The sequence below is a fragment of the Choloepus didactylus genome, chromosome 11, assembly GCF_015220235.1.
Source record: "Choloepus didactylus isolate mChoDid1 chromosome 11, mChoDid1.pri, whole genome shotgun sequence".
NCBI classification, from domain to species: domain Eukaryota; kingdom Metazoa; phylum Chordata; class Mammalia; order Pilosa; family Megalonychidae; genus Choloepus; species Choloepus didactylus.
Window position 1 is genome coordinate 64619873 of NC_051317.1, and position 25522 is coordinate 64645394.

The 25522-nt window shown below is 36.2% G+C and overlaps 1 protein-coding gene across 9 annotated transcripts in view; it reads right to left on the reverse strand.

Annotated features, from left to right (window-relative positions):
* CPLANE1 (ciliogenesis and planar polarity effector 1) overlaps positions 1 to 25522 on the reverse strand; it is a 254183-nt gene that overhangs the window by 127466 nt on the left and 101195 nt on the right. For all 9 annotated transcript variants that reach the window (XR_005210980.1, XM_037799359.1, XM_037799363.1 and 6 more), the window contains 8 exons: positions 10277 to 10577; positions 8338 to 9274; positions 6860 to 7008; positions 5610 to 5776; positions 4966 to 5036; positions 4118 to 4197; positions 3023 to 3100; positions 1524 to 1716 (listed from right to left, as the gene is read on the reverse strand). Coding sequence is in view for 8 of the 9 variants with exons in the window: in XM_037799359.1 (XP_037655287.1) it covers positions 1524 to 1716; positions 3023 to 3100; positions 4118 to 4197; positions 4966 to 5036; positions 5610 to 5776; positions 6860 to 7008; positions 8338 to 9274; positions 10277 to 10577 (1976 nt within the window). In the remaining variant the exon portion in view is untranslated. The remainder of the gene's footprint in view (positions 1 to 1523; positions 1717 to 3022; positions 3101 to 4117; positions 4198 to 4965; positions 5037 to 5609; positions 5777 to 6859; positions 7009 to 8337; positions 9275 to 10276; positions 10578 to 25522) is intronic.

The window sequence follows — 25522 nt, forward strand, 5'->3', positions numbered from 1 at the left end:
AGAACTTGTTAAATATACAAGAAGCTGCATTTTAACAAGTCCCCAGGTAATCCATAGATTACACTCTGGGAAAAACGCTTTTAAAATATGAAGCTGGCAGAACAGGTTGTGCTACTAAAATAGGAAAGAGAAAGAAGGAACTAGGAGAATAAGAAAAAAATCAGTCTTAATAAATTTCATGTGACAATGGGACATGCTAAGGAAGTATTCTCGTCAGGGTCCAGAAGTTCACAGAGAAAATCAGTGCCAAGAGTCATCACATAAAAGGATATAGAAGTGAACCTACAGCAAACTGGTAGATTAGACTTGAGGGAAATTAATGTTGAAAGGATGAAAAAGAAAGAGAAATAAGAATTGCTGCAAAAGTGCTCCTGATGGCCTTATGGATGTCCGGACAACATCGGCAAGCCATATTGCTACATGAAATCGACATCCCCTCAGTTGGCTCTATCTGGGGAACTCTGAAAGCTATTTCCTCAATATAACATAGATATATTCACTTATAAATCCCCTAATCATGATCCTTCTACTTCTTTTATTTGAACCTGTAAATTTCAATCTATGCATTAAGTTTATTTCTCAGAGATTTAAAGCCTCCAGTTGAGCCTGAAACCCAGCAGGTATGTTGTGGTCAACTCCAGTTCTTCAGACCTGCCATGGACAGCTAACAAAATGATGATGATGGATCAGCCCCAGCCTGAAAGCAAGGAGTATCTTCAACTACAAGCAAAATAATTCCATTCCTCTGACCCACAATATCTATGTCCCTCAGCCTGTAGCAGCCAGAGTGGTCATCATCCCAAATACCTCAAGATTGAGGAATGAACAAACCTAAGGGGGGATTGTAACCACTGACAACAGAGGATTTATTGTTATTGTAGTTATTATCTTGTGTTAACTGAGTAATTTGTAACATTGCTATTTAAAAAGAGAGATAAAGGGACATGATAAATGCAAACTATTCTTAAAATGTTCAGGGGAAAAATAATGTGTAAATGTTAAACACTGGTGAATTTGGGTAAAGGGTATAAAAGACTTCTTTGTAATATCCTTGCAACTTTGTAAATTTGAGTTATTTCAAAACAAAACATATAAGAGGAAAGAACTGCTGGTTGACAGAGGAAAGGCTAACCAGGCAAGAGCAATATGATGGAAATCAAAGTGAAGAATACTTTGAAACGTAGCTGACAGTTTCAAACCAAGTTCAAAATATGATTTGAAGATAAGAAATACGGCATGACATAACATGATTACCATTCCCACCCCAACCCCCAACCTCGCTTTTATAAGCAGCTCTGGATCCCAAAGAGTTCAGTAAAAAGAAGCAATTGTGAGAAATAGGTAGCTCAGCCTAGACTCCAGGCCCTAGAGTCATGAACTTTTGAATGACATGTGAAGACTGCCAAAGAAGAGAAGTACCTGCAATTTAATTTTAACTTGTCCATTTCTGGAAGGTTGTTCTTATTTGAAAACCCTACATACATCATGCATAGATTTACTTACTTATATACCAATATACTCACCTGAACTAATTTAAACATTTCATTTTGGAGCATCTGCCTAACAGAATCTGAAGAGTCGGGTAATTGAGCCCCAGGTTCATTTTTCTGGGTCTTCCGAGGTGTTGAAACCAATGTTTTTGAAGCGACACTGACTCCATTTGATTCCAGAGGTGGAAATGAGAAAGATTTATCTTTAAATGCAGAAATCTGTGCACTATATGGAAGTATATAAATAAAAAAAAACACACATTAATCAACAAAAAAACAAATTAGATGTATATGATCTCAGTATTTTGATTGTACTTTTTTCTTCTAATTCAATGGTTACTTGGGTAGTTTTCAGATTTAAATCCTAGAACTGATTTCACTAGTGGGTGGGCCAGACACGTTTGTGAGTCAGCACAGTTTTTCATCTGAATGTCTTTACTAAGGGGCACATACTGTCTTGTCATTCGTGGTCCCCTCCCTATGGTGTTACCCTCAGAACTGTTCGAATATTTATTTTACTTGCCTGGTCCCTGAGTTTGAAACCTGTGCAATTGTTCTGAATAACTCTATAGACTATGTACTTTGGTTTGGGAATAAGTTATTAAAATTCATGATACAGAATTGAGGCAGGAAAACTGGAGAAAGAATGGGTTAAAAAAAATTAATTCTAGGATCAGGAGAACTACTACCAATTATCATTAAATGTGAAACAACAGTATTGTGACTATTTCATTTCCAAACATACCACAGACTTTACTTTTATAAAAACCCCACCAACCAAAATATTATGTGCTGAATAATGTAAGTTTATTTAGCAAATACAAAAAAAAACCAGGCATTACAACTGATCTGCCTATTTTTTTGTTTGTTTTTTTTAATCTTCATTTTATTGAGATATATTCACATACCACGCAGTCATACAAAACAAATCGTACTTTCAATTGTTTACAGTATGATCTGCCTATTTTAAGACAACTTTATTGGACTTTGCTTTCAACAAGATGAAAGGAGATCAATTCTAATTGTGCAGAATTTTTCTAAATCAAAGTTGTGTTATATAATCCTCTTATATCAGCAGGACTTCTAAACACTAAACATTCAAACTGTGTTACCTCTGTTCAACCTTGGTAAAAGAAATTCGAAAGACTGAATCAGATGAATCTGCTCTATGAGAGAATTAAAAGCATTTCAAACGCTGTTAGAAATATGTCAGAGGCTGAAAATAGGCAACAGCAGTATTTTTCAGTAATACATACATTGTTTCTTTTTCTTCAGATAAGACTTTTCTAAAATAGTTCCTGTATGTCTTAAAACACAACTGTTACAGTAAAACCCTCCAAATTAACTTAAAGGTACCAGAAATGTGCACCTATGTTGTTCTTTCAATGTTTTATGTTACTTTTAGTTTATTCTCTTAGCTTTTAGTAAAATCATTTAGTAATTACTACAGAATGTTATAGCAGGCATCATTTCATTCTCTTACTTATAAAAACATAATTATTTCAAATGGTACAGTAGGCAAAAATTCTTACCTAGAAATTTCTGAACTTGTATCTACACAGAGTGAATGAGGAATGGTGTGTTCAGGACTTGAAAAGGCTTCGATCATACTATAAATAAGATTAATAAGTAATTAGGAAGTAAAATTTTCTTCACATTATTTAAGGTAGAAGTGATCTAATTCTGAGCCAACTAAGAGTTGAACATTCTCTAATTCTCTGTAATGCTTAGCTCATAATTATAATCTATTTACATCTGTCTCCATAGCAATTAGTAACAGATTCAAACAAAAGCAAAGAATACCTTTGGATGACTTAACATATTATTTGAACACTGAGTACTCAACAACAAAAAACAACAGAATATAAATTGAGGGCATATGAGTTTAGCAGGGAACTCAAATTTCACCAATGGAGAGACAGATTCTTTGCTTAGGGACAGTAAAGAATCCATTGTCACATTTGAAACTGTAGACAAGTTTTTACTAAAAGAAGCATCTAAATTACATGTAAAGGCAAATAACATTAAATATATTCTTTTTGTTAATTATCCACAGAAGAACTGAACAATATTTGTGTACAGAGAAGAGAAAGAATCCAGTTATGTTGCTTCTTTTACCCAAAGTCAATCTAAAATTCCAAAACTACTAAAATTCTAAAAATTAAGAAATCATGTTCAAATTGCAGAAAATGAAAACTTCCTTCAGCTCCCCTTGAAAAAATAATAAGTTAGCTGGCAGAGTACATTTCCACAGCCCTAACAGTGTGTAGTAATCATATGCCACAATCTTTAAGTGAAAGATTTTCGTTTATGATTCATAATTGTTCTTTATTTAATGAAATCAAAATGGAAATGGTACGGTATGGTCTATTTACAGCTATATTTTATTTTGATAAAGCTGAATGTGATAGGGAAACAAAAGTCAATTTAGGTATCATTATTTATTACACTCCGTCAAGTATAATATTTATTAAAAATCATTATTTACCAATGCTATAAAATGAAGTTACAATTTCACTTAAACACAATAGCAACATAAAATATGTATTGTAAATTATGACAAAAGATGAAAGCTTCACTTAGATAATAAACAAGCCAATAATAATTTCCATATTTTTTCTCCTTACACTTTCTGTTCAGTCGATTTTTTCTCCATATTTGTCTCCAATGGGTCTTCCCTTGGACAATGAACTTCTCCTGTGGAATGCTGTTAAAATTAATAGCACCCAACAAGAAAAGAGGTGAAACAAATAGGTATTATTGTCTTGGATATTTTGAGTTTCACATTAGCCACTTGCCTAAAATAACAATAGTCTAAAAGTAAGTGAGCAATCAAATGTTAACATACAGTCCTTGCCCTGCTCTAACAAGACCCTGAGACTATATGAATTGTCTATGACCCATCACCCTGAGCCAGTGAGCATATAAAAATACAAAGACAACATGATGTCAGTAGACTAATACATTATTACATATACTCATCACCATGTGATTATTAATTACACTGTGAAAACAGCTATAAAATTAGGTAAAAAACTAACCTTTTTTAAAAAAGAATTCTTTCAACAATTAGAAATCATTACATTCCACCTGGAAATTCAGGGCATAGTTAAAACACTGAGAGAACAATAATACATAAAAGTGCATATATATGCACAAAATCTATATTCTACTAGCTGGATTATACTTTTTGAATAAAAGATACTTTCACCACTTTTCATTAAATTAACTTACTAAGGCAATTTATGAAACGAAAATTTCATTGCCCTAAATTCTTAAATCTTAGACAGCTAATGATAGAATTTTAGTGGTAGAAAAATGCTGCACAGCATATCTCTATTCTACAGTCCACAGCACACGTTTAGATGACAGCCTTAGCTTGATGTATTCAATAACAATGAATAAAAAAGCTTAAGGATAATTTAAATACTAGACAAAATTTAAAAATAATTTTATCCACTACTCACTGACTTACTTCTGAATGCTGTGGTAAAATCTGCCTGCAGATGGGACTTTCAAGACTTCCAATAGGCTCTTTGGTGTTTTCTACAGTGAGAAAAAAGAGGAAGAGGAAACTGACCATTTAAAACATAATCTATTGATTTTTTAGAAGGTTCAGGGAAAATTACAGGAGATAAATTTAATGGCAGGCACATTTTCTACTCTTCTAACAAAAATATTTTAAAAAACACCTGAAGATTATCCTCTTTTCATCAGGTAAATCCTAGATGAGCCTTTCAGAGGCCTCATATCAGTGTGAACAACTCTATGTAAAGCCCTAAGCATTTCTGTTTTAAGGAAGACTTCCAGGGAGAGGTTCCTAGAACTGATTCACAGAAATGAAGAGATAATTACATACAGTAAGAGACCCAATAATTTTAAGAGAGCTGTAACCATAAAATTACCTATGATGTTCTTGGTTTTACTGAAAACATTTATATTTCAAATTAATAAGTTCAACATTTCATAAATATTATATTCTCTTTTAATTTTATGTTTTAGGCTGTTGTAAACATACTAACCTAGAATATAAGACTAAGTAAGTTTATGCTAGGTAACCAATATTCATTATTATCAAATTAATAAAGTCAAAGAAACAGATTATCTAAATGAACTGACCTTCATAATCTGATACATGCAAATCCACTTTTTCATGTGTGAATGTTTTTACTACTTCTAAAAGATCTGCCTCAATATCTGTAAATTCTTTTTCAGTATCCTGAGTGACAGAAATAATCTCATTATCGATTTCTTTTATTTCAGGGTTTTTTGCCTCAGTTGGCATTCTGTTGACAAAATTGGAGAAGCTAAAATTATAACTCATTCTTGGAGACAAAGGGTTTGCTTACATTTGATTCAGTTTTTCAAAACCAAAGAACTTAGTTTTCATATTTATAAAAACAGAATTTTTTTTTAATTTTTCTAGAATTTTATTTGAATTTAAAATTACTGAACAATTGATACTTAAATACAGTGTAGTTTTCTTGGTAGTAAGTAGTTTTTTTTTTTTTTCAATTCAGTTTTATTGAGATATATTCACATACCCACAATCATCCATGGTGTACAATCAACTGTTCACAGCACCATCATATAGTTGTGCATTCATCACCCCAATCTATTTTTGAACATTTTCCTTACACCAGAAAGAATAAAACTAATAATAAAAAATAAAAGTAAAAAAGAACACCCAAACCATCCCTCCATCCCACACTATTTTTCATTTAGATTTTGTCCCCACGTTTCTACTCATCCATCCATAAGTTGGATAAAGGGAGTGTGATCCACAAGGTTTTCACAATCACACTGTCACCCCTTATAAGCTACATAGTTATGTAATCATAAAAACAGAAGTTTTTTAAACCATATCTGGTTATTTTTTATCATAGTTGAAGCTCAATAAAAGGCTGCTCAATGAAAGACCAAATGTCCTAGCTTTTATTTATCTAAAGATCAGAAAAATTTCACTTATCTAAACTGTTTGCCTGCTATAAGGGCTGTGTCCTTGGTTTTAAAGATGTAAAGATACTTGTTATTTAAATACTCATAGTATTGCTTCATATATAAAATGGATAAAATTATTTGTTCAACTTCCTCTGACATTGGAAATAATAAATTAATATAAATAAAAGGAACTCACAGTAAATTAGCCATGTAAATTAACTTGTAACTTCGGAAGATACAAGTTAGACCAACAGGGAAGAACCATAATTTGCAATGAATTGTTAAAGCACTTCAGAAAGTACTTACTTCTTCCCTAGTTCAAAGAAATGCTCATTCCTTTAACTTTCAATGGGTTCAATTCTTTCCTTTAAGCTCAAATATCAACAATGCATCTCCTATTGCAAGGGAGAATATAATCAACAACTTACTTCAAGATACTTTGACAAGCTTCGTCTTGATCATTTCTTTCCTCAGTCCCATCTTGAGATGGTACTGTAGCTAAACAGATGGCATCAGTTTTGCTCTCATTCTCAATACTAGGTCCAGCCTGACACTCAGTGTAATGCTTCTCTAGCCCCTAAAAAGAACCATGTATAGTACTTAGCATTCATTACTGAACCCCTTATTTTACATTATGTTTTTTAATTATTCATAATTTCTACAAAACCTCTGATTCATTCTCTCATTCATTCATCAACTATTTACTGCATTTCTACAACTCAATATTTGCTGATGAAGCACTGAGCAAATCTTTATTCCACCTGGAAAAATCAAATCTGACTTCTTAAATAATTTTCAAAAGCAATCAGTCTTACAAATATTTAAGGTATACTGTCATTGTTTTCAGGCCACAAAACACTGGCAATAAAAATGTAACACCATTTCATTTTATTTTCTTTCCTATTATAAAGACATACAGTCTTTATTTAAAAATGTGGGCAAAAAATACTTCCAGCTAAAAATACAAGGGATATATCCCTTTTGCTTATTTATTTAGAAATTTAGGTAAAATCACCTAGAAATAACTTACAAATTTTAATGATAAAAATATCAAAGTTACAAACTATCTTAGAATAACAGAAACTGGATTTAAAAAACCCCACAAGAAAACAAAAAAATAAAACAAAATAAAATCATACACACACACCACATCCTTCAACCTAGAATAAACTACTATGGAGAGACATTTTAAAGCAGAAAAAATATTAGATATTACTGAAATTCTCCAAACATGAAAAAGTCCATTCCCTAATTATTTTACTATACACCATAAGAAAATACAGAGATTTGTTTTTCTAAGAAAGTCATCCCCATCTTTTGTTTTGTTTTTTGAGTTGGAACAGCAAAAAATACTTGCTCTTTCAAATAGCTAAATTAAAAGAGAGGCTGCTACTTGTCATTGACTAGAGAAAAGAAAGAATAACTAATGAGCACTAACTCCTCTATTGAAACCCTTTTGCCTGTATAAGTTTGGTTCTCCAATCTCTTCTGGACAGAGAGCATGAGAAAGATGATCCTCTGATGGATTTGAGTTGACACCACTGATAAAACTGGATAGCTGCCTAGTCCTTCACCTGAACCAAAATCTGAAAGTCAACAGAGTTTAAAAACCACTTTAAAAATCACTTAGAATTATCTCCTTCCCATTGTCTTTCTTATAAACATGCATAAAATCCCCAAACCCCACAGCCTCTCTGAAAGGACTGTCAACCTCTGAGATTATTTTAAAGGAAGCACCTAATGAAGAAAAAAACAAAACAAAACATTAGGTAATATAGATTATAATCAACATTGTAATTAACTTCCAGTTATTTAAGTATTTCTTTAACAAACAGGGAAAAGTAAATATGGTTTTAATCTAAAATGAAATTCACACTTGTATTTTAAAAACAAATCATGTACTTACATTAATAATGGCATTTTTTGTTTTATGTGTGGCAAAATAGGGTTCTTCCAAAAGCCATAAGGATGTAAGAATGGCAGCTGTAGAGGTCTTTACACGAATTACTGGACTGTACTCACATGATGACTCAGTGATACTAGAATCATAGAGTAGTCTTCTATCTGACCATCTTATCATCCATTCCAGTAGTCTTCCTATACTGCCATATGTGTTATTTAGTACTTGAGGAAGATCTTCTTGAGGGTTAATATCATTGCTTTGAATTGCTTTGAACATACATCTTGTTTTAACAGGTTTGGAAGCCCAAAAAATGTGGTTTGGCAATTTGTGGAATAGAGGTTTCTCTAGATTGTCATCTTGGAGTCTATAAATTGACTTTTGTTTCAAACCAAACAATCCACTCTTTCCTTCATTTTTATGGACTTCATTTAAAGAGTTTACAAAAGGTCTGATGCCTTGATTAATCATTACTGAAGCTGAAAGCGCCTGGTTTTCTAAACTTAGAGCACATTCATTTTTTAAAGAGGATGAGTTTTCAGATTCACATGACTCAGGAGCAACAACAAAGCAAGAGCCAGCTCTAAATACATTCTGGCTTTTGATTTTGCCCTGACGTCTTTTTAATGTTGTATGTACATCAAAAAGTAAAGAATTAAGTTCATGTTCTCTAAGATGTGCAGAGAAACTGGTTAGAAATGGAATTCCAGGATCACTAGAACTAAGGAGGTCTCTTTCAAGAACATAACTCAAGAAGAGATCAAGGAATTTAATATATTCATCGTCATCACGTTCAAATTCCCAAACACCTATTACAGGAACTGCATTTTGTGATAACTTTTCATGATCTTTCTTTCTTTTAGGGTTTTCTTTCTGATTATGTATTTTCTTTTCTTTGTTGGATTTGACAACCAATGCCAATTCCGTGGGATTTGGAGCATTTCTATAGCAAAAAGAAATAGAGAAAGACAAAAAAATTAAAATAATTTAATCACTAAAATTAATTGTAGAACTGACAAGAAAAAATCATCTCCAAAGATTAAGTCATGTATCTTTTGTGCCTTGATTACCTATCTTTTAAATGAGGAAACTGAATTAAATGATCTTTAAGTGTTTTTGAGAGCTGAACTTTCTATGATTCCCCAAAACTACCAACATATTAATATCAAACAGGAATATTTGTACTAAAAGAGAATAAAATGTGTTCACAGAAATTTCATTATAAAACAACACAAATCCTTTTCTGAAATAAATAAATAAATAAGGTCCTTTAATGGATCCGAATAGAGAAATACAAAAATCAATGAAAATGCAAGCCAACAATATACATCTTGCTTGTGGTTTTTCATTTTGTGAAAAAAGAACATTGATAATGCTATTAAATATGGTTTAAGCAGATGCTTGAAGTAGTTGGAATTATTTCATGTAAAAAAGATTTAGAAGACTAAATTCCATTGGAGATAATGGAATTATAAAGAAAAAAAATAGGCTTAAATCACAATAACTCAGGTTTAGATAATAAGCAAGAACTTCCCAACAATTTATGGACAAGTTTCAAAGATTAAGGTGCAATTTCCTTTCTTGGAAGTCCTTAAAAATAGCATGGCCAACCCAATAATCCCAAACTATTTAGGTCTAAAGACTACTAAAAGAACTTAAAGTTCTCTAGTGGCCTTTATAATTTTACCTACTCATTTCATTTTATAATTTCAGATGGCAAGTTATTTCCCATCTCAATAATGTTTAAATGGGATTCGCAAATGTACAGTCTCATTGTACAATCCTAACATCCTTGTGAGTAGGGAGGGTGGTGCTTATTCATATTAATAGTACAGTCAGTGAGTGCAGCTGGTAATAGAAAATAGCTCATCAATTGCATGAAAATCTTGAAAACATTTTTTTCCAAGGGAAGGGAATGCTAGCTAATAAGAAATCTCAATTGTACCTTTGACAGAAATGTATCCTACTTTTTTCTTCAACTGACAAAGCTTCGGAGAAAGTATCTACTGTATCTGCATCACTGTGAACCAGAGAATTCCCAAGTTCTGTGAGCGTACTCCTGCTCAAACTAGTCCCCAGGGAAAACCTGTCAAAACCTGGAGCATCATCTGGTTTTTCTTCTTCGACTGGTTCCCATACATTCATCTCAAACGGACCTATATTTCTCCACACACGCTTGAGGGCTTTCACCCTCATTTTATGGATAGAATGCATGATAACAGACATCATTTCCTTAGTTTGGGGACCTAAAAAAGAAAAGAATGATAAGTCTTCTAGATGGTTGATTAAAATGTTTAGATCTGAACCAAAAGGGAATCCAATTCTGGTCCCTCCTGGTGATATGAAAGTTTACTGATGACTGAAGCTGAGGCTGAGGTTCATTCCAGCATTCTTACTGATCATGGTTTCTTTAGTTTTCATTAGAAAGCTATGGTCTATATTTTAAGGGAGAACTATAAAAGCTAGTGTGGATCCATTAAAGAACAATATTAGGGATGGTGGTATAAGACACTACCAGGAATGTTTCCCCTTAAATAAAAGGGCAGATTCAACTCACTTGGAATTCTGAAGGACAACAGAGGTTGGAGAAAGACCACAAATGCTGAACTGGATGTAAAAAAAAAAAAAAAAAAAAAAAAAATCACTACATACGCAAACAAGAGGTAGGAGAGGAGCGGAAACTTGCCAGTCCAGACCCCTGCCCTCACCGAATCCCATATGGTTTAAGACACACTTCAGTGCTCCAGTTAGGACACCTCATGCCATGATTCCTGGCCACAGAGCCACCCATGGAAGTGACTCAGAGTTCCATACTCAGGCACAGAAACCCGAAGACACATAGAACCAAGGAGGTGCCCTAGTGGTTGGCATGTATGTGCATACAAAGCAGTCCCCCAGAAACAGAGTGAATTGAGCAGAACAATTGCAGCCTGTGCCCAGTCCCTAATTGCAGGTGCACCTAAACAAAGAATTGGGTGTATTTAAACACTGACTCCATCTGGCTCTGTGGGTTGGGATCTCCTAACGCAGAAGTTACTGGAAACAGAAAAGCCTCAAAAAAGGGAAAACTGAATTGTTGTAAGGCAGGACAGACTTTGGGCTGAAAGCTGGTGTGAAAAGTTGGTCCATAACACAGGAGAGGAATTGAACAAATCAAAGACACTGGGGAGGAAAATTTGTATAAAAACAAAAAGAACTACCCAGGACTCCTGGAGGAAGAACTCAGGAAAGGAAATCCTCTCCTAAAGGGGAAACAGTTGCACATAACAGAGTAATCTTAAAAGTTACCATGTATACCCCAGGTAAGAAGCACATGCAGAAAGACCAGAGGAAATCTGAACTCTTAAACATATGCTACTCTAAAGTTCAGTGTAAACTGGATCAAGCATTGAAGAAGAGCCTTATAACACAGCCAATCTACATTAAAACCCTGACAAGAGGGAGAAACTGACTTCAGAGTTAGCACATTAAAAACAATTAAATGCCAAGACATCAACAAAAGATCACAACCATTAAAACAAACAAACAAACAAAGAAAAAACCAGGAAGATACATCTCATTCAAGAGAACAAATTAAAACATCAGAGGAAGCACAGACAATGGAACAAATAATCAGAGATGTCAGTCAAATCTCCCAAATCAATTCAAAGGACTAAAAGACAATATGGATAAAAATAAACTAGGAGGCGGGGCAAGATGGCAGACTGGTGAGCTGTATGTTTTAGTTACTCCTCCAGGAAAGGAGGTAGAAAGCCAGAAACTGCATGGACTGGACACCACAGAGCAATCTGTCTTTGGGCATACTTCATACAACACTCATGAAAATGTCGAACTGCTGAGATCAGCGAAATCTGTAAGTTTTTGCGGCCAGGGGACCCGCGCCCCTCCCTGCCAGGCTCAGTCCCGGGGGAGGAGGGGCTGTCAGCTCTGGGAAGGAGAAGGCAGAACTGCAGTGGCAGCCCTTATCGGAAACTCATTCTACTGATCCAAACTCCAACCACAGATAGACTGAGACCAGACACCAGAGAATCTGAGAGCAGCCAGCCCAGCAGAGAGGAGACAGGCATAGAAAAAAAAAAAACAACACGAAAAACTCCAAAATAAAAGCAGAGGATTTTTGGAGTTCTGGTGAACACAGAAAGCGGAAGGGCGGAGCTCAGGCCATGAGGCGCATATGCAAATCCCGAAGAAAAGCTGATCTCTCTGCCCTGTGGACCTTTCCTTAATGGCCCTAGTTGCTTTGTCTATTAGCATTTCAATAACCCATTAGATCTCTGAGGAGGGCCCTTTTTTTTTTTTTTTTTTTTTTTTAATCCTTTTTTCTTTTTCTAAAACAATTACTCTAAGAAGCCCAATACAGAAAGCTTCAAAGACTTTCAATTTGGGCACGTCAAGTCAAGAGCAGAACTAAGAGAGCTCTGAGACAAAAGGCAATAATCCAGTGGCTGAGAAAATTCACTAATCACCACAACTTCCCAAGAAAAGGGGGGTGTCCGCTCACAGCCATCATCCTGGTGGACAGGAAACACTCCTGCCCATCGCCAGCCCCATAGCCCAGAGCTTCCCCAGACAACCCAGTGTGACGGAAGTGCTTCAAATAACAGGCACACACCACAAAACTGGGCGTGGACATTAGCCTTCCCTGCAACCTCAGCTGATTGTCCCAGAGTTGGGAAGGTGGAGCAGTGTGAATTAACAAAGCCCCACTCAGCCATCATTTGAGCAGACTGGGAGCCTCCCTACACAGCCCAGCAGCCCAGAACTGCCCTGGGGGGATGGCACTCACCTGTGACATAGCACAGTCATCCCTCAACAGAGGACCTGGGGTGCACAGACTGGAAGAGGGGCCCACTTGCAAATCTCAGGAGCCATACACCAATACCAAGGACTTGTGGGTCAGTGGCAGAGACAAACTGTGGCAGGACTGAACTGAAGGATTAGACTATTGCAGCAGCTTTAAAACTCTAGGATCACCAGGGAGATTTGATTGTTAGGGCCACCCCCCCCTCCCCGACTGCCCAGAAACACGCCCCACATACAGGGCAGGCAACACCAACTACACACGCAAGCTTGGTACACCAATTGGGCCCCACAAGACTCACTCCCCCACTCACCAAAAAGGCTAAGCAGGGGAGAACTGGCTTGTGGATAACAGGTGGCTCGTGGACGCCAATTGCTGGTTAGTTAGAGAAAGTGTACTCCACGAAGCTGTAGAACTGATAAATTAGAGATAAGGACTTCAATAGGTCTACAAACCCTAAAAGAACCCTATCGAGTTCAGCAAATGCCACGAGGCCAAAAACAACAGAAAATTATAGAGCATATGAAAAAACCAGACGATATGGATAACCCAAGCCCAAGCACCCAAATCAAAAGACCAGAAGAGACACAGCACCTAGAGCAGCTACTCAAAGAACTAAAGATGAACAATGAGACCACAGTATGGGATATAAAGGAAATCAAGAAGACTCTAGAAGAGCATAAAGAAGACATTGCAAGACTAAATAAAAAAATGGATGATCTTATGGAAATTAAAGAAACTGTTGACCAAATTAAAAAGACTCTGGACACTCATAGTACAAGACTAGAGGAAGCTGAACAACGAATCAGTGACCTGGAAGATGACAGAATGGAGAATGAAAGCATAAAAGAAAGAATGGGGAAAAAAATTGAAAAAATCGAAATGGACCACAGGGATATGATAGATAATATGAAACGTCCAAATATAAGACTCATTGGTGTCCCAGAAGGGGAAGAAAAGGGTAAAGGTCTAGGAAGAGTATTCAAAGAAATTGTTGGGGAAAACTTCCCAAATCTTCTAAACAACATAAATACACAAATCATAAATGCTCAGCGAACTCCAAATAGAATAAATCCAAATAAACTCACTCCGAGACATACACTGATCACACTGTCAAACACAGAAGAGAAGGAGCAAGTTCTGAAAGCAGCAAGAGAAAAGCAATTCACCACATAGAAAGGAAACAGCATAAGACTAAGTAGTGACTACTCAGCAGCCACCATGGAGGCAAGAAGGCAGTGGCACGATATATTTAAAATTCTGAGTGAGAAAAATTTCCAGCCAAGAATACTTTATCCAGCAAAGCTCTCCTTCAAATTTGAGGAAGAGCTTAAATTTTTCACACACAAACAAATGCTGAGAGAATTTGCTAACAAGAGACCTGCCCTACTGGAGATACTAAAGGAAGCCCTACAGACAGAGAAACAAAGAAAGGACAGAGAGACTTGGAGAAAGGTTCAGTACTAAAGAGATTCGGTATGGGTACAATAAAGGATATTAATAGAGAGAAGGAAAAATATGGCAAACATAAACCAAAGGATAAGATGGCCGATTCAAGAAATGCCTTCACGGTTATAACGTTGAATGTAAATGGATTAAACTCCCCAATTAAAAGATATAGATTCGCAGAACGGATCAAAAAAAATGAACCATCAATATGTTGCATACAAGAGACTCATCTTAGACACAGGGACACAAAGAAACTGAAAGTGAAAGGATGGAAAAAAATATTTCATGCAACCTACAGCCAAAAGAAAGCAGGTGTAGCAATATTAATCTCAGATAAAATAGACTTCAAATGCAGGGATGTTTTGAGAGACAAAGAAGGCCACTACATACTAATAAAAGGGGCAATTCAGCAAGAAGAAATAACAATCGTAAATGTCTATGCACCCAATCAAGGTGCCACAAAATACATGAGAGAAACATTGGCAAAACTAAAGGAAGCAATTGATGTTTCCACAATAATTGTGGGAGACTTCAACACATCACTCTCTCCTATAGATAGATCAACCAGACAGAAGACCAATAAGGAAATTGAAAACCTAAACAATCTGATAAATGAATTAGATTTAACAGACATATACAGGACATTACATCCCAAATCACCAGGATACACATACTTTTCTAGTGCTCACAGAACTTTCTCCAGAATAGATCATATGCTGGGACATAAAACAAGCCTCAATAAATTTAAAAAGATTGAAATTATTCAAAGCACATTCTCTGACCACAATGGAATACAATTAGAAGTCAATAACCATCAGAGACTTAGAAAATTCACAAATACCTGGAGGTTAAACAACACACTCCTAAACAATCAGTGGGTTAAAGAAGAAATAGCAAGAGAAATTGCTAAATATATAGAGATAAATGAAAATGAGAAAACAACATACCAAAATCTGTGGGATGCAGCAAAAGCAGTGCTAAGGGGGAAATTCATAGCACTAAACGCATATATTAAAAAGGAAGAAAGAGCCAAAATCAAAGAATTAATGGATCAACTGAAGAAGCTAGAAAATGAACAGCAAACCAATCCTAAACCAAGTAGAAGAAAAGAAATAACAAGGATTAAAGCAGAAATAAATGACATAGAGAACAAAAAAACAATAGAGAGGATAAATATCACCAAAAGTTGGTTCTTTGAGAAGATCAACAAGATTGACAAGCCCCTAGCTAGACTGACAAAATCAAAAAGAGAGAAGACCCATATAAACAAAATAATGAATGAAAAAGGTGACATAACTGCAGATCCTGAAGAAATTAAAAAAAATATAAGAGGATATTATGAACAACTGTATGGCAACAAACTGGACAATGTAGAAGAAATGGACAATTTCCTGGAAACATATGAACAACCTAGACTGACCAGAGAAGAAATAGAAGACCTCAACCAACCCATCACAAGCAAAGAGATCCAATCAGTCATCAAAAATCTTCCCACAAATAAATGCCCAGGGCCAGATGGCTTCACAGGGGAATTCTACCAAACTTTCCAGAAAGAACGGACACCAATCTTACTCAAACTCTTTCAAAACATTGAAGAAAATGGAACACTACCTAACTCATTTTATGAAGCTAACATCAATCTAATACCAATAGCAGGCAAAGATGCTACAAAAAAGGAAAACTACCGGCCAATCTCCCTAATGAATATAGATGCAAAAATCCTCAACAAAATACTTACAAATCGAATCCAAAGACACATTAAAAAAATCATACACCATGACCAAGTGGGGTTCATCCCAGGCATGCAAGGATAGTTCAACATAAGAAAAACAATCAATGTATTACAACACATTAAAAACTCGAAAGGGAAAAATCAATTGATCATCTCAATAGATGCTGAAAAAGCATTTGACAAAATCCAACATCCCTTTTTGATAAAAACACTTCAAAAGGTAGGAATTGAAGGAAACTTCCTCAACATGATAAAGAGCATATATGAAAAACCCACAGCCAGCATAGTACTCAATGGTGAGAGACTGAAAGCCTTCCCTCTAAGATCAGGAACAAGACAAGGATGCCCGCTGTCACCACTGTTATTCAACATTGTGCTGGAAGTGCTAGCCAGGGCAATCCGGCAAGACAAAGAAATAAAAGGCATCCAAATTGGAAAAGAAGAAGTAAAACTGTCATTGTTTGCAGATGATATGATCTTATATCTAGAAAACCCTGAGAAATCGACGATACAGCTACTAGAGCTAATAAACAAATTTAGCAAAGCAGCGGGATACAAGATTAATGCACATAAGTCAGTAATGTTTCTATATGCTAGAAATGAACAAACTGAAGAGACACTCAAGAAAAAGATACCATTTTCGATAGCAACTAAAAAAATCAAGTACCTAGGAATAAACTTAACCAAAGATGTAAAAGACCTATACAAAGAAAACTACATAACTCTACTAAAAGAAATAGAAGGGGACCTTAAAAGATGGAAAAATATTCCATGTTCATGGATAGGAAGGCTAAATGTCATTAAGATGTCAATTCTACCCAAACTCATCTACAGATTCAATGCAATCCCAATCAAAATTCCAACAACCTACTTTGCAGACTTGGAAAAGCTAGTTATCAAATTTATTTGGAAAGGGAAGATGCCTCGAATTGCTAAAGACACTCTAAAAAAGAAAAACGAAGGGGGAGGACTTACACTCCCTGACTTTGAAGCTTATTATAAAGCCACAGTTGCCAAAACAGCATGGTACTGGCACAAAGATAGACATATAGATCAATGGAATCGAATTGAGAATTCAGAGATAGACCCTCAGATCTATGGCCGACTGATCTTTGATAAGGCCCCCAAAGTCACTGAACTGAGCCATAATGGTCTTTTCAACAAATGGGGCTGGGAGAGTTGGATATCCATATCCAAAAGAATGAAAGAGGACCCCTACCTCACACCCTACACAAAAATTAACTCAAAATGGACCAAAGATCTCAATATAAAAGAAAATACCATAAAACTCCTAGAAGATAATGTAGGAAAACATCTTCAAGACCTTGTATTAGCCAGCCACTTCCTAGACTTTACACCCAAAGCACAAGCAACAAAAGAGAAAATAGATAAATGGGAACTCCTCAAGCTTAGAAGTTTCTGCACCTCAAAGGAATTTCTCAAAAAGGTAAAGAGGCAGCCAACTCAATGGGAAAAAATTTTTGGAAACCATGTATCTGACAAAAGACTGATATCTTGCATATACAAAGAAATCCTACAACTCAATGACAATAGTACAGACAGCCCAATTATAAAATGGGCAAAAGATATGAAAAGACAGTTCTCTGAAGAGGAAATACAAATGGCCAAGAAACACATGAAAAATGTTCAGCTTCACTAGCTATTAGAGAGATGCAAATTAAAACCACAATGAGATACCATCTAATACCGGTTAGAATGGCTGCCATTCAACAAACAGGAAACTACAAATGCTGGAGGGGATGTGGAGAAATTGGAACTCTTATTCATTGTTGGTGGGACTGTATAATGGTTCAGCCACTCTGAAAGTCAGTCTGGCAGTTCCTTAGAAAACTAGATATAGAGTTACCATTCGATCCAGCGATTGCACTTCTCGGTATATACCCGGAAGATCGGAAAGCAGTGAAACGAACAGATATCTGCACGCCAATGTTCATAGCAGCATTATTCACAATTGCCAAGAGATGGAAACAACCCAAATGTCCTTCAACAGATGAGTGGATAAATAAAATGTGGTACATACACACGATGGAATACTACGCGGCAGTAAGAAGGAACGATCTCGTGAAACATATGACAACATGGATGAACCTTGAAGACATAATGCTGAGCGAAATAAGCCAGGCACAAAAAGAGAAATATTATATGCTACCACTAATGTGAACTTTAAAAAATGTAAAACAAATGGTTTATAATGTAGAATGTAGGGGAACTAGCAGTAGAGAGCAATTAAGGAAGGGGGAACAATAATCCAAGAAGAACAGATAAGCTATTTAACGTTCTGGGGATGCCCAGAAATGACTATGGTCTGTTAAATTCTGATGGATATAGTAGGAACAAGTTCACAGAAATGTTGCTATATTATGTAACTTTCTTGGGGTAAAGTAGGAACATGTTGGAAGTTAAGCAGTTATCTTAGGTTAGTTGTCTTTTTCTTACTCCCTTGTTATGGTCTCTTTGAAATGTTCTTTTATTGTATGTTTGTTTTCTTTTTAACTTTTTTTTTCATACAGTTGATTTAAAAAAGAAGGGAAAGTAAGAAAAAAAAAAAGAAAGAAAAAAAAAGAAAGAAAAACAAGGAAAAAAAAAAGATGTAGTGCCCCCTTGAGGAGCCTGTGGAGAGTGCAGGGGTATTCGCCTAACCCACCTCCATGGTTGCTAACATGACCACAGACATAGGGGACTGGTGGTTTGATGGGTTGAGCCCTCTACCATAAGTTTTACCCTTGGGAAGACGTTTGTTGCAAAGGAGAGGCTAGGCCTCCCTATATTTGTGCCTAAGAGTCTCCTCCTGAATGCCTCTTTGTTGCTCAGATGTGGCCCTCTCTCTCTGGCTAAGCCAACTTGAAAGGTGAAATCACTGCCCTCCCCCCTACGTGGGATCAGACACCCAGGGGAGTGAATCTCCCTGGCAACGTAGAATATGACTCCTGGGGAGGAATGTAGACCCGGCATCATGGGAGGGAGAACATCTTCTTGACCAAAAGGGGGATGTGAAAGGAAATGAAATAAGCTTCAGTGGTAGAGAGATTCCAAAACGAGCCGAGAGGTCACTCTGGAGGGCACTCTTACGCACACTTTAGACAACCCTTTTTAGGTTCTAAAGAATTGGGGTAGCTGGTGGTGGATACCTGAAACTATCAAACTACAACCCAGAACCCATGAATCTCGAAGACAGTTGTATAAAAATGTAGCTTATGAGGGGTGACAATGGGATTGGGAAAGGTATAAGGACCACACTCCACTTTGTCTAGTTTATGGATGGATGAGTAGAAAAATAGGGGAAGGAAACAAACAGACAAAGGTACCCAGTGTTCTTTTTTACTTCAATTGCTCTTTTTCACTCTAATTATTATTCTTGTTATTTTTGTGTGTGTGCTAATGAAGGTGTCAGGGATTGATTTAGGTGATGAATGTACAACTATGTAATGGTACTGTAAACAATCGAAAGTACGATTTGTTTTGTATGACTGCGTGGCATATGAATATATCTCAATAAAATGATGATTAAAAAAAATAAATCTAAAAACTATTAAATAAAAATTTTATTTAAAAAAAAAAAAAGCTGAGAGATTTCAAATGGAGTCAAGAGGTCACTCTGGTGGACATTCTTATGCACTATACAGATAATCCTTTTTAGGTTTTAATGTATTGAAATAGCTAGAAGTAGATATCTGAAACTACCAAACTTCAACCCAGTAGCCTTGACTCTTGAAGACAATTGTAAAACAATGTAGCTTACAAGGGGTGACAGTGTGATTGCGAAAACCTTGTGGATCACACTCTCATTATCCAGTGTATGGATGGATAAGTAGAAAAATGGGGACAAAAACTAAATGAAAAATATGGTGGGGGAGTGATTTGGATGTTCTTTTTACTTTTATTTTTTATTCTTATTTCTACTTTTTCTGGTGTAAGGAAAATGTTCAAAAATAGATTGGGATGATGAATGCACAACTATATGATGGTACTGTGAACAGTTGATTGTACACCATGGATGATTGTATGGTATGTGAATATATCTCAATAAAACTGAATTTAAAAAATAAATAAATAAATAAAAAAAACTAAATACGGATATAGAACTAAAGGATATAAAGAAGACAATGTATTAACAAAAAGAAGAAATAGAAAGGTTAAAAAGGAACACAGCAGAATTTATGGTAATGAAAACAAAATAAACGAGATTAAAAATACACTAGAGGCATATAAAAAATAGATTCGAATAGATGGAAGAAAGAATAAGCAAACTAGATGACAGGACAACTGAAATCATATAGTTGGAAGAGCAGATAGAAAAAAGAATGAAAAAAAGTGATCAGAGCCTAAGGGACCTGTGGGACAACATAAAGCATGCCAACATTTGCATTATGGGAAACCCAGAAAGACAAAAGAAAGTAAAAAGGGCAGAAAGACTATCTGAGGAAATAATGGTCAAAAATTTCCCAAATCTTACAAAAGACATAAATCTACATGTTCAAGAAGAGCAACAAACTCCAAACAATGCTAACAGATCTAATAGACCTATCAAAAGATACATACTAATCAAAATGTCAAATGCCAAAGATAAGAGAAAATTCTGAAAGCAGCAAGAGAAAAGTGACCATACATTGTTTACAAGAGACTCATATTAGACTCCAAAACACAAACAGGTTGAAAGTGAAGGGATGAAAAAATATTCCATGCAAATATTAAACACAAAAGAGATGGAGCAGCTAAACTAATATCGGACAAAACAGCCTTTAAGTCAAAACTGTTAAATGAGAAGAATTAGCACCAGTGTTCTCAAAATCTTCCAAACAACTGAAGAGATGGGAAGTCTTCCCAAATCATTCCATAAGGTCACCATCACCCTAATACCAAATCCAGATAAAGATATCACAAAAAAAGAACATTACAGACCAATATCCCTTATGAATATAGATGCAAAACTCCAACAAAATACAAGCAAAGTGAATCCAACACACATTAAATGAAATACACCATCATCAAATGGGACTGATCCTAATTATGCAAGGTTTGTACATCATATGAATTTCAATTAAGGTAATACATCACTTAAATAAGGGGGAAAAAACACATGATCATCTCAATTGATGCAGAAAAAGCATTTGACAAAATTCCTGATTAAAAAAACACTCAGACAGTAGGAATAGAAGGAAATATCCTTAACATGATAAAGGGCATATATGAAACACCTCCAGCTAACATTATGCTCAGCTGTCAAACACTGAAAGCTTTCCTTCTAAGAACAGAATCAAGACAAGGATGCCCACTGTGACCACTGTTATTCAACACTGTACTGGAAGGTAGAGCAATTAAGCAAGAAAAAGAAATTAAAGGCATCCAAATAAGGAAGGAAGAAGTAAAAATCTCCCTATTTGCAAAGTCATGATCATAATGTGTAGGGAATACTGAAAAATCCACAACAGAGCTATAAGAGCTTATAAATGAATTCAGCAAATTGGTGGGGTACAAGAGCAACATGCAAAACTCAGTGGTGTTTCTCTCCATTAATAATGAACAATCCAAAGAGGAAATTAAGGAAAAAATGTCATTTAAAACAGCAGTTAAAAGAATCAAATATCTAGTAATAAATTTGATCAAGGACATAAAGAACTTAAACATAGTAAACTAGAAAACATGGCTGAAATTAAAGGAGACCTAAACAAATGGAAGGACACTCAACGTTCAAGGATTAGAAAACTAAATATTGTTAAGATGTCAATTCTACCCAAATTTGATGTATAGATTCAATGCAATTCCAATCAAAATTCCAATAGCCTTCTTCACAGAAATGGAAAAGCCAATCATCAGATTCACATGGGAAGATAGTGGAATAAAGACAGGCAGAACTCACTGCTCTACCAAAACACCCAGAGAACAGACAAACTGTCCAAAGCAGGGGTTCTGGGGCTTGGGAGACCAGGGAAGGATCACTGTAACATAAAAGGAAGTGATGGATGAAAAACTGGAGAAATTGCAGTGAGTTAACTTGACTGTGGCCCCTGACCCTCATCCTCCATTCCCAAAGCCAGCAGCTATGGGCTGGCCTGGATCTTGCCACTGGCTGGCATCAATGGTCTGGGAGAGGCATGGAGGCCTTCCCTTGGGAAAAGAGGTGGACGCAGAATAGTCCTGATCCAATTGTTGGCTGGTGAGAGTGACCCTCTGGGTCCCATGGCCTTGAACATTTCCACACAGAAGCCCAGGTACTAGTGGCTTCACTATTTCCAAAAACAATGAAGCTGCAGAGAGTGAATGAACTCCACCATGGTTCCTGGTGCCCATCCACCACGCCAAGGCTGGCAGCTTTGGGCATGCATGGTTCTCACCTGGTTGGCTACTGCAGTCTGGGAGAGACAGAGAGGCCCTCACCTCAGGAAAAGAGAGGGATACAGAACAGTCTTGATCCAACTGTTACCCAGTGAAATAGGACGGTGGGGTCCACAGCCTTGAACCTTTTAGGACAGGTGCCCACAGTACCTTGGGGCCATTATCTCCACTCTACATAGAAACAGAGGGATCAGAGGGCTAAAACAATAACTTACATCGCCATATTCTGGGAAGGCTAGAAAAGTGCAGTTTGAGGAACTGCTTTCCTGAACCTTTCTCTAGGGACCTCTGGAACAAGTCAGAACCACACACTTGGGATGCTGGCCCTAGTTTGGCTGCGAAATACTGATGAATCAAGTGCCAAAGGAGACCCTCAACATGTTCCCAATCAACAACAAAGTTTTAGACAAGAGTGAGAAATCAACTTTCAATATAATATTATGAGATAATCAGATACCCAGAAACAAGCAAAAAATTGCAAAGCACATTAAAAAACAAGAAAATATGGCCAAGCCAAATGATCAAATTAAAAAGTAGCAGGAGATACAGAATTTGGAACAATTAATCAAAGATATTGAAACAAACTTCTTAAATAATTTAAATGAGATGATTAAAGAGGTAAAGGATATTAAGAAAATGTTAGGACTTACGGGAATATGGCAGAATAGGAGAGGCAGAAAAAACTTCTCCGTGAAAAAACTAGAGAAAAGGCAGAAAACGCCTGGGACAGTAGTTCCAGGCTATGAGTTGCCAGAGAAGGACTTCTAAAATACATACGGGGAGTTAGATGAAAAATCAGAGAAATTACGTCTGAAAGGACAGGGTGAGCTGATTCAACCAGAAATGCCAGGGGCTGGCAGTTGCAGCACGCTGCTGAGCAGGGAAGGGAGCAGCTCTCCACTCCTGTGCACTCATCTCAGCAATTAGCTAGGGAGACAATCCTTCTCAGCCCCACAGCTGGGAGCCGCCATGAGGAAACTTGGGAAACAGAAGACCTGTGTTGACTGCACACAGAAAACTTGATGCATTAATTTCTTCCAATGCATAAGCCCACCGATCATAAGAGATACTGTTAACAACTGTATGCCAATGAACAAGATAATTTAGAGGAAACTGTCCACTTACTGGAAACACATGAATAACCTAGAATGACTGGAGAAGAAATAGAAGACCTCAACAAACCAATCACAAGTAAAGAAATCAAATTAGTCATCAAAAATCTTCCTACAAATAAAAGCCCAGGACCAGAAGCCTTCAAAGAAGAATTTTACCAAACTTTCCAAAAAGAACTGACACCATTCCTGCTCAAACTCTTTCAAAAAATTGAAGAAAAAGGAACACTTCCTAACTCATGTTATGAAGCTAACATTACTCTAACACCGAAACCAGATAAAAATACTACAAGAACGGAAAACTACAGGACAATCTCCCTAATGAATAAAGATGCAAAAATTCTCAACAGAATACTTGCAAATCGAATCCAAAGGCACATTAAAAGAATTATACATCATGACCAAGTGGGTTTCATCCCAGGCCTGCAAGGGTGGTTCAACACAAGAAAATCAATCAATGTAATCTTCATTATTAGGGAAATGCAAATGAAGACCACAATAAGATATCATCTCACACCAATAAGAAAGGCTGTCATTAAACAAACAGGAAACTACAAATGCTGGAGAGGGTGTGGAGAAATTGGAACACTTATTCATTGCTGGTGGGAATGTATAATGTTACAGCGGCTATGGAAGACAGTTTGTCGGTTCCTCAGAAAACTAAATATCGAGTTAACCTATGACCCGGCAATTCCACTACACAATACATACCCTGAAGATGTGAAAGCAGTGACACGAACAGACATTTGTACAATGATGTTCACAGCATCATTAGTTCACAATTGCCAAAAGATGGAAACAATCCAAGTGTCCTTCAACAGAAAAGTGGATAAACAAAATATGGTATACAGATACAACAGAATACTATGCAGCAGTAAGAAAGTGTGAGGTCATGAAACATGTAACAACATGGATTAACCTTGAAGACATAATGCTGAACGAAATAAGTCAGATGCAAAAGGAGAGATATTGTATGTCATCACTAATACGATTTCCTAAATAATGTAAAATTGCTACCTATCTTATAATGTGGAACATAGGGGACCTTGAGATAGAAACTAGAGAAGGAGAAATGATTGTCTAATATGTACAGATCTGTTAATGGAGTTGAACTTAAAGGTATGGGAATGGACAGGGGTGATGATGGTTTGTTAATTGGGTTATGAGTATCAGTGCCACATTGAAGGTGAACATGATTGAAAGACGATGTTTAAAGGCTTGTATCCCAAAGATTAGCACTACAAATAAAAATAAATGCTTACATGATCTACTTCTAAGGTACCACACTGGTACAAACAGTTAACAACTGAGTGGTATATGGGAAAAACTACCTATTGCATACTATGGACTATATTTAACAGGAATACCTTACTAGCACCACACTAATACTAGGGATAAATAGTTAGGGGCTGATAAAAGCTTTGGGATGTTTTGGGCTATGATAATTATTTAAAATTGAGAGTGATGATTGTACAACTACGTGAAGATAATATCAGATACTGATTGTTTATCTTGGTCAGAATACATGCTGTGTGAAATTAAGCATCGCCTAATTAATAAGTCAAGCCCTTGATGTTGAGGCTTGCTCTTGTGAAACTTATGGCTGTAAAGGGGAGGCTAAACCTACCTGTAATTATACCTAAGGGTCACCACCAGAGAACCTCTTTTGTCACTCAGATGTGGCCTTTCTCTTTCTAAGCCCAACTCTGCAAATAAATTCATTACCCTCCCCCATATGTAGGA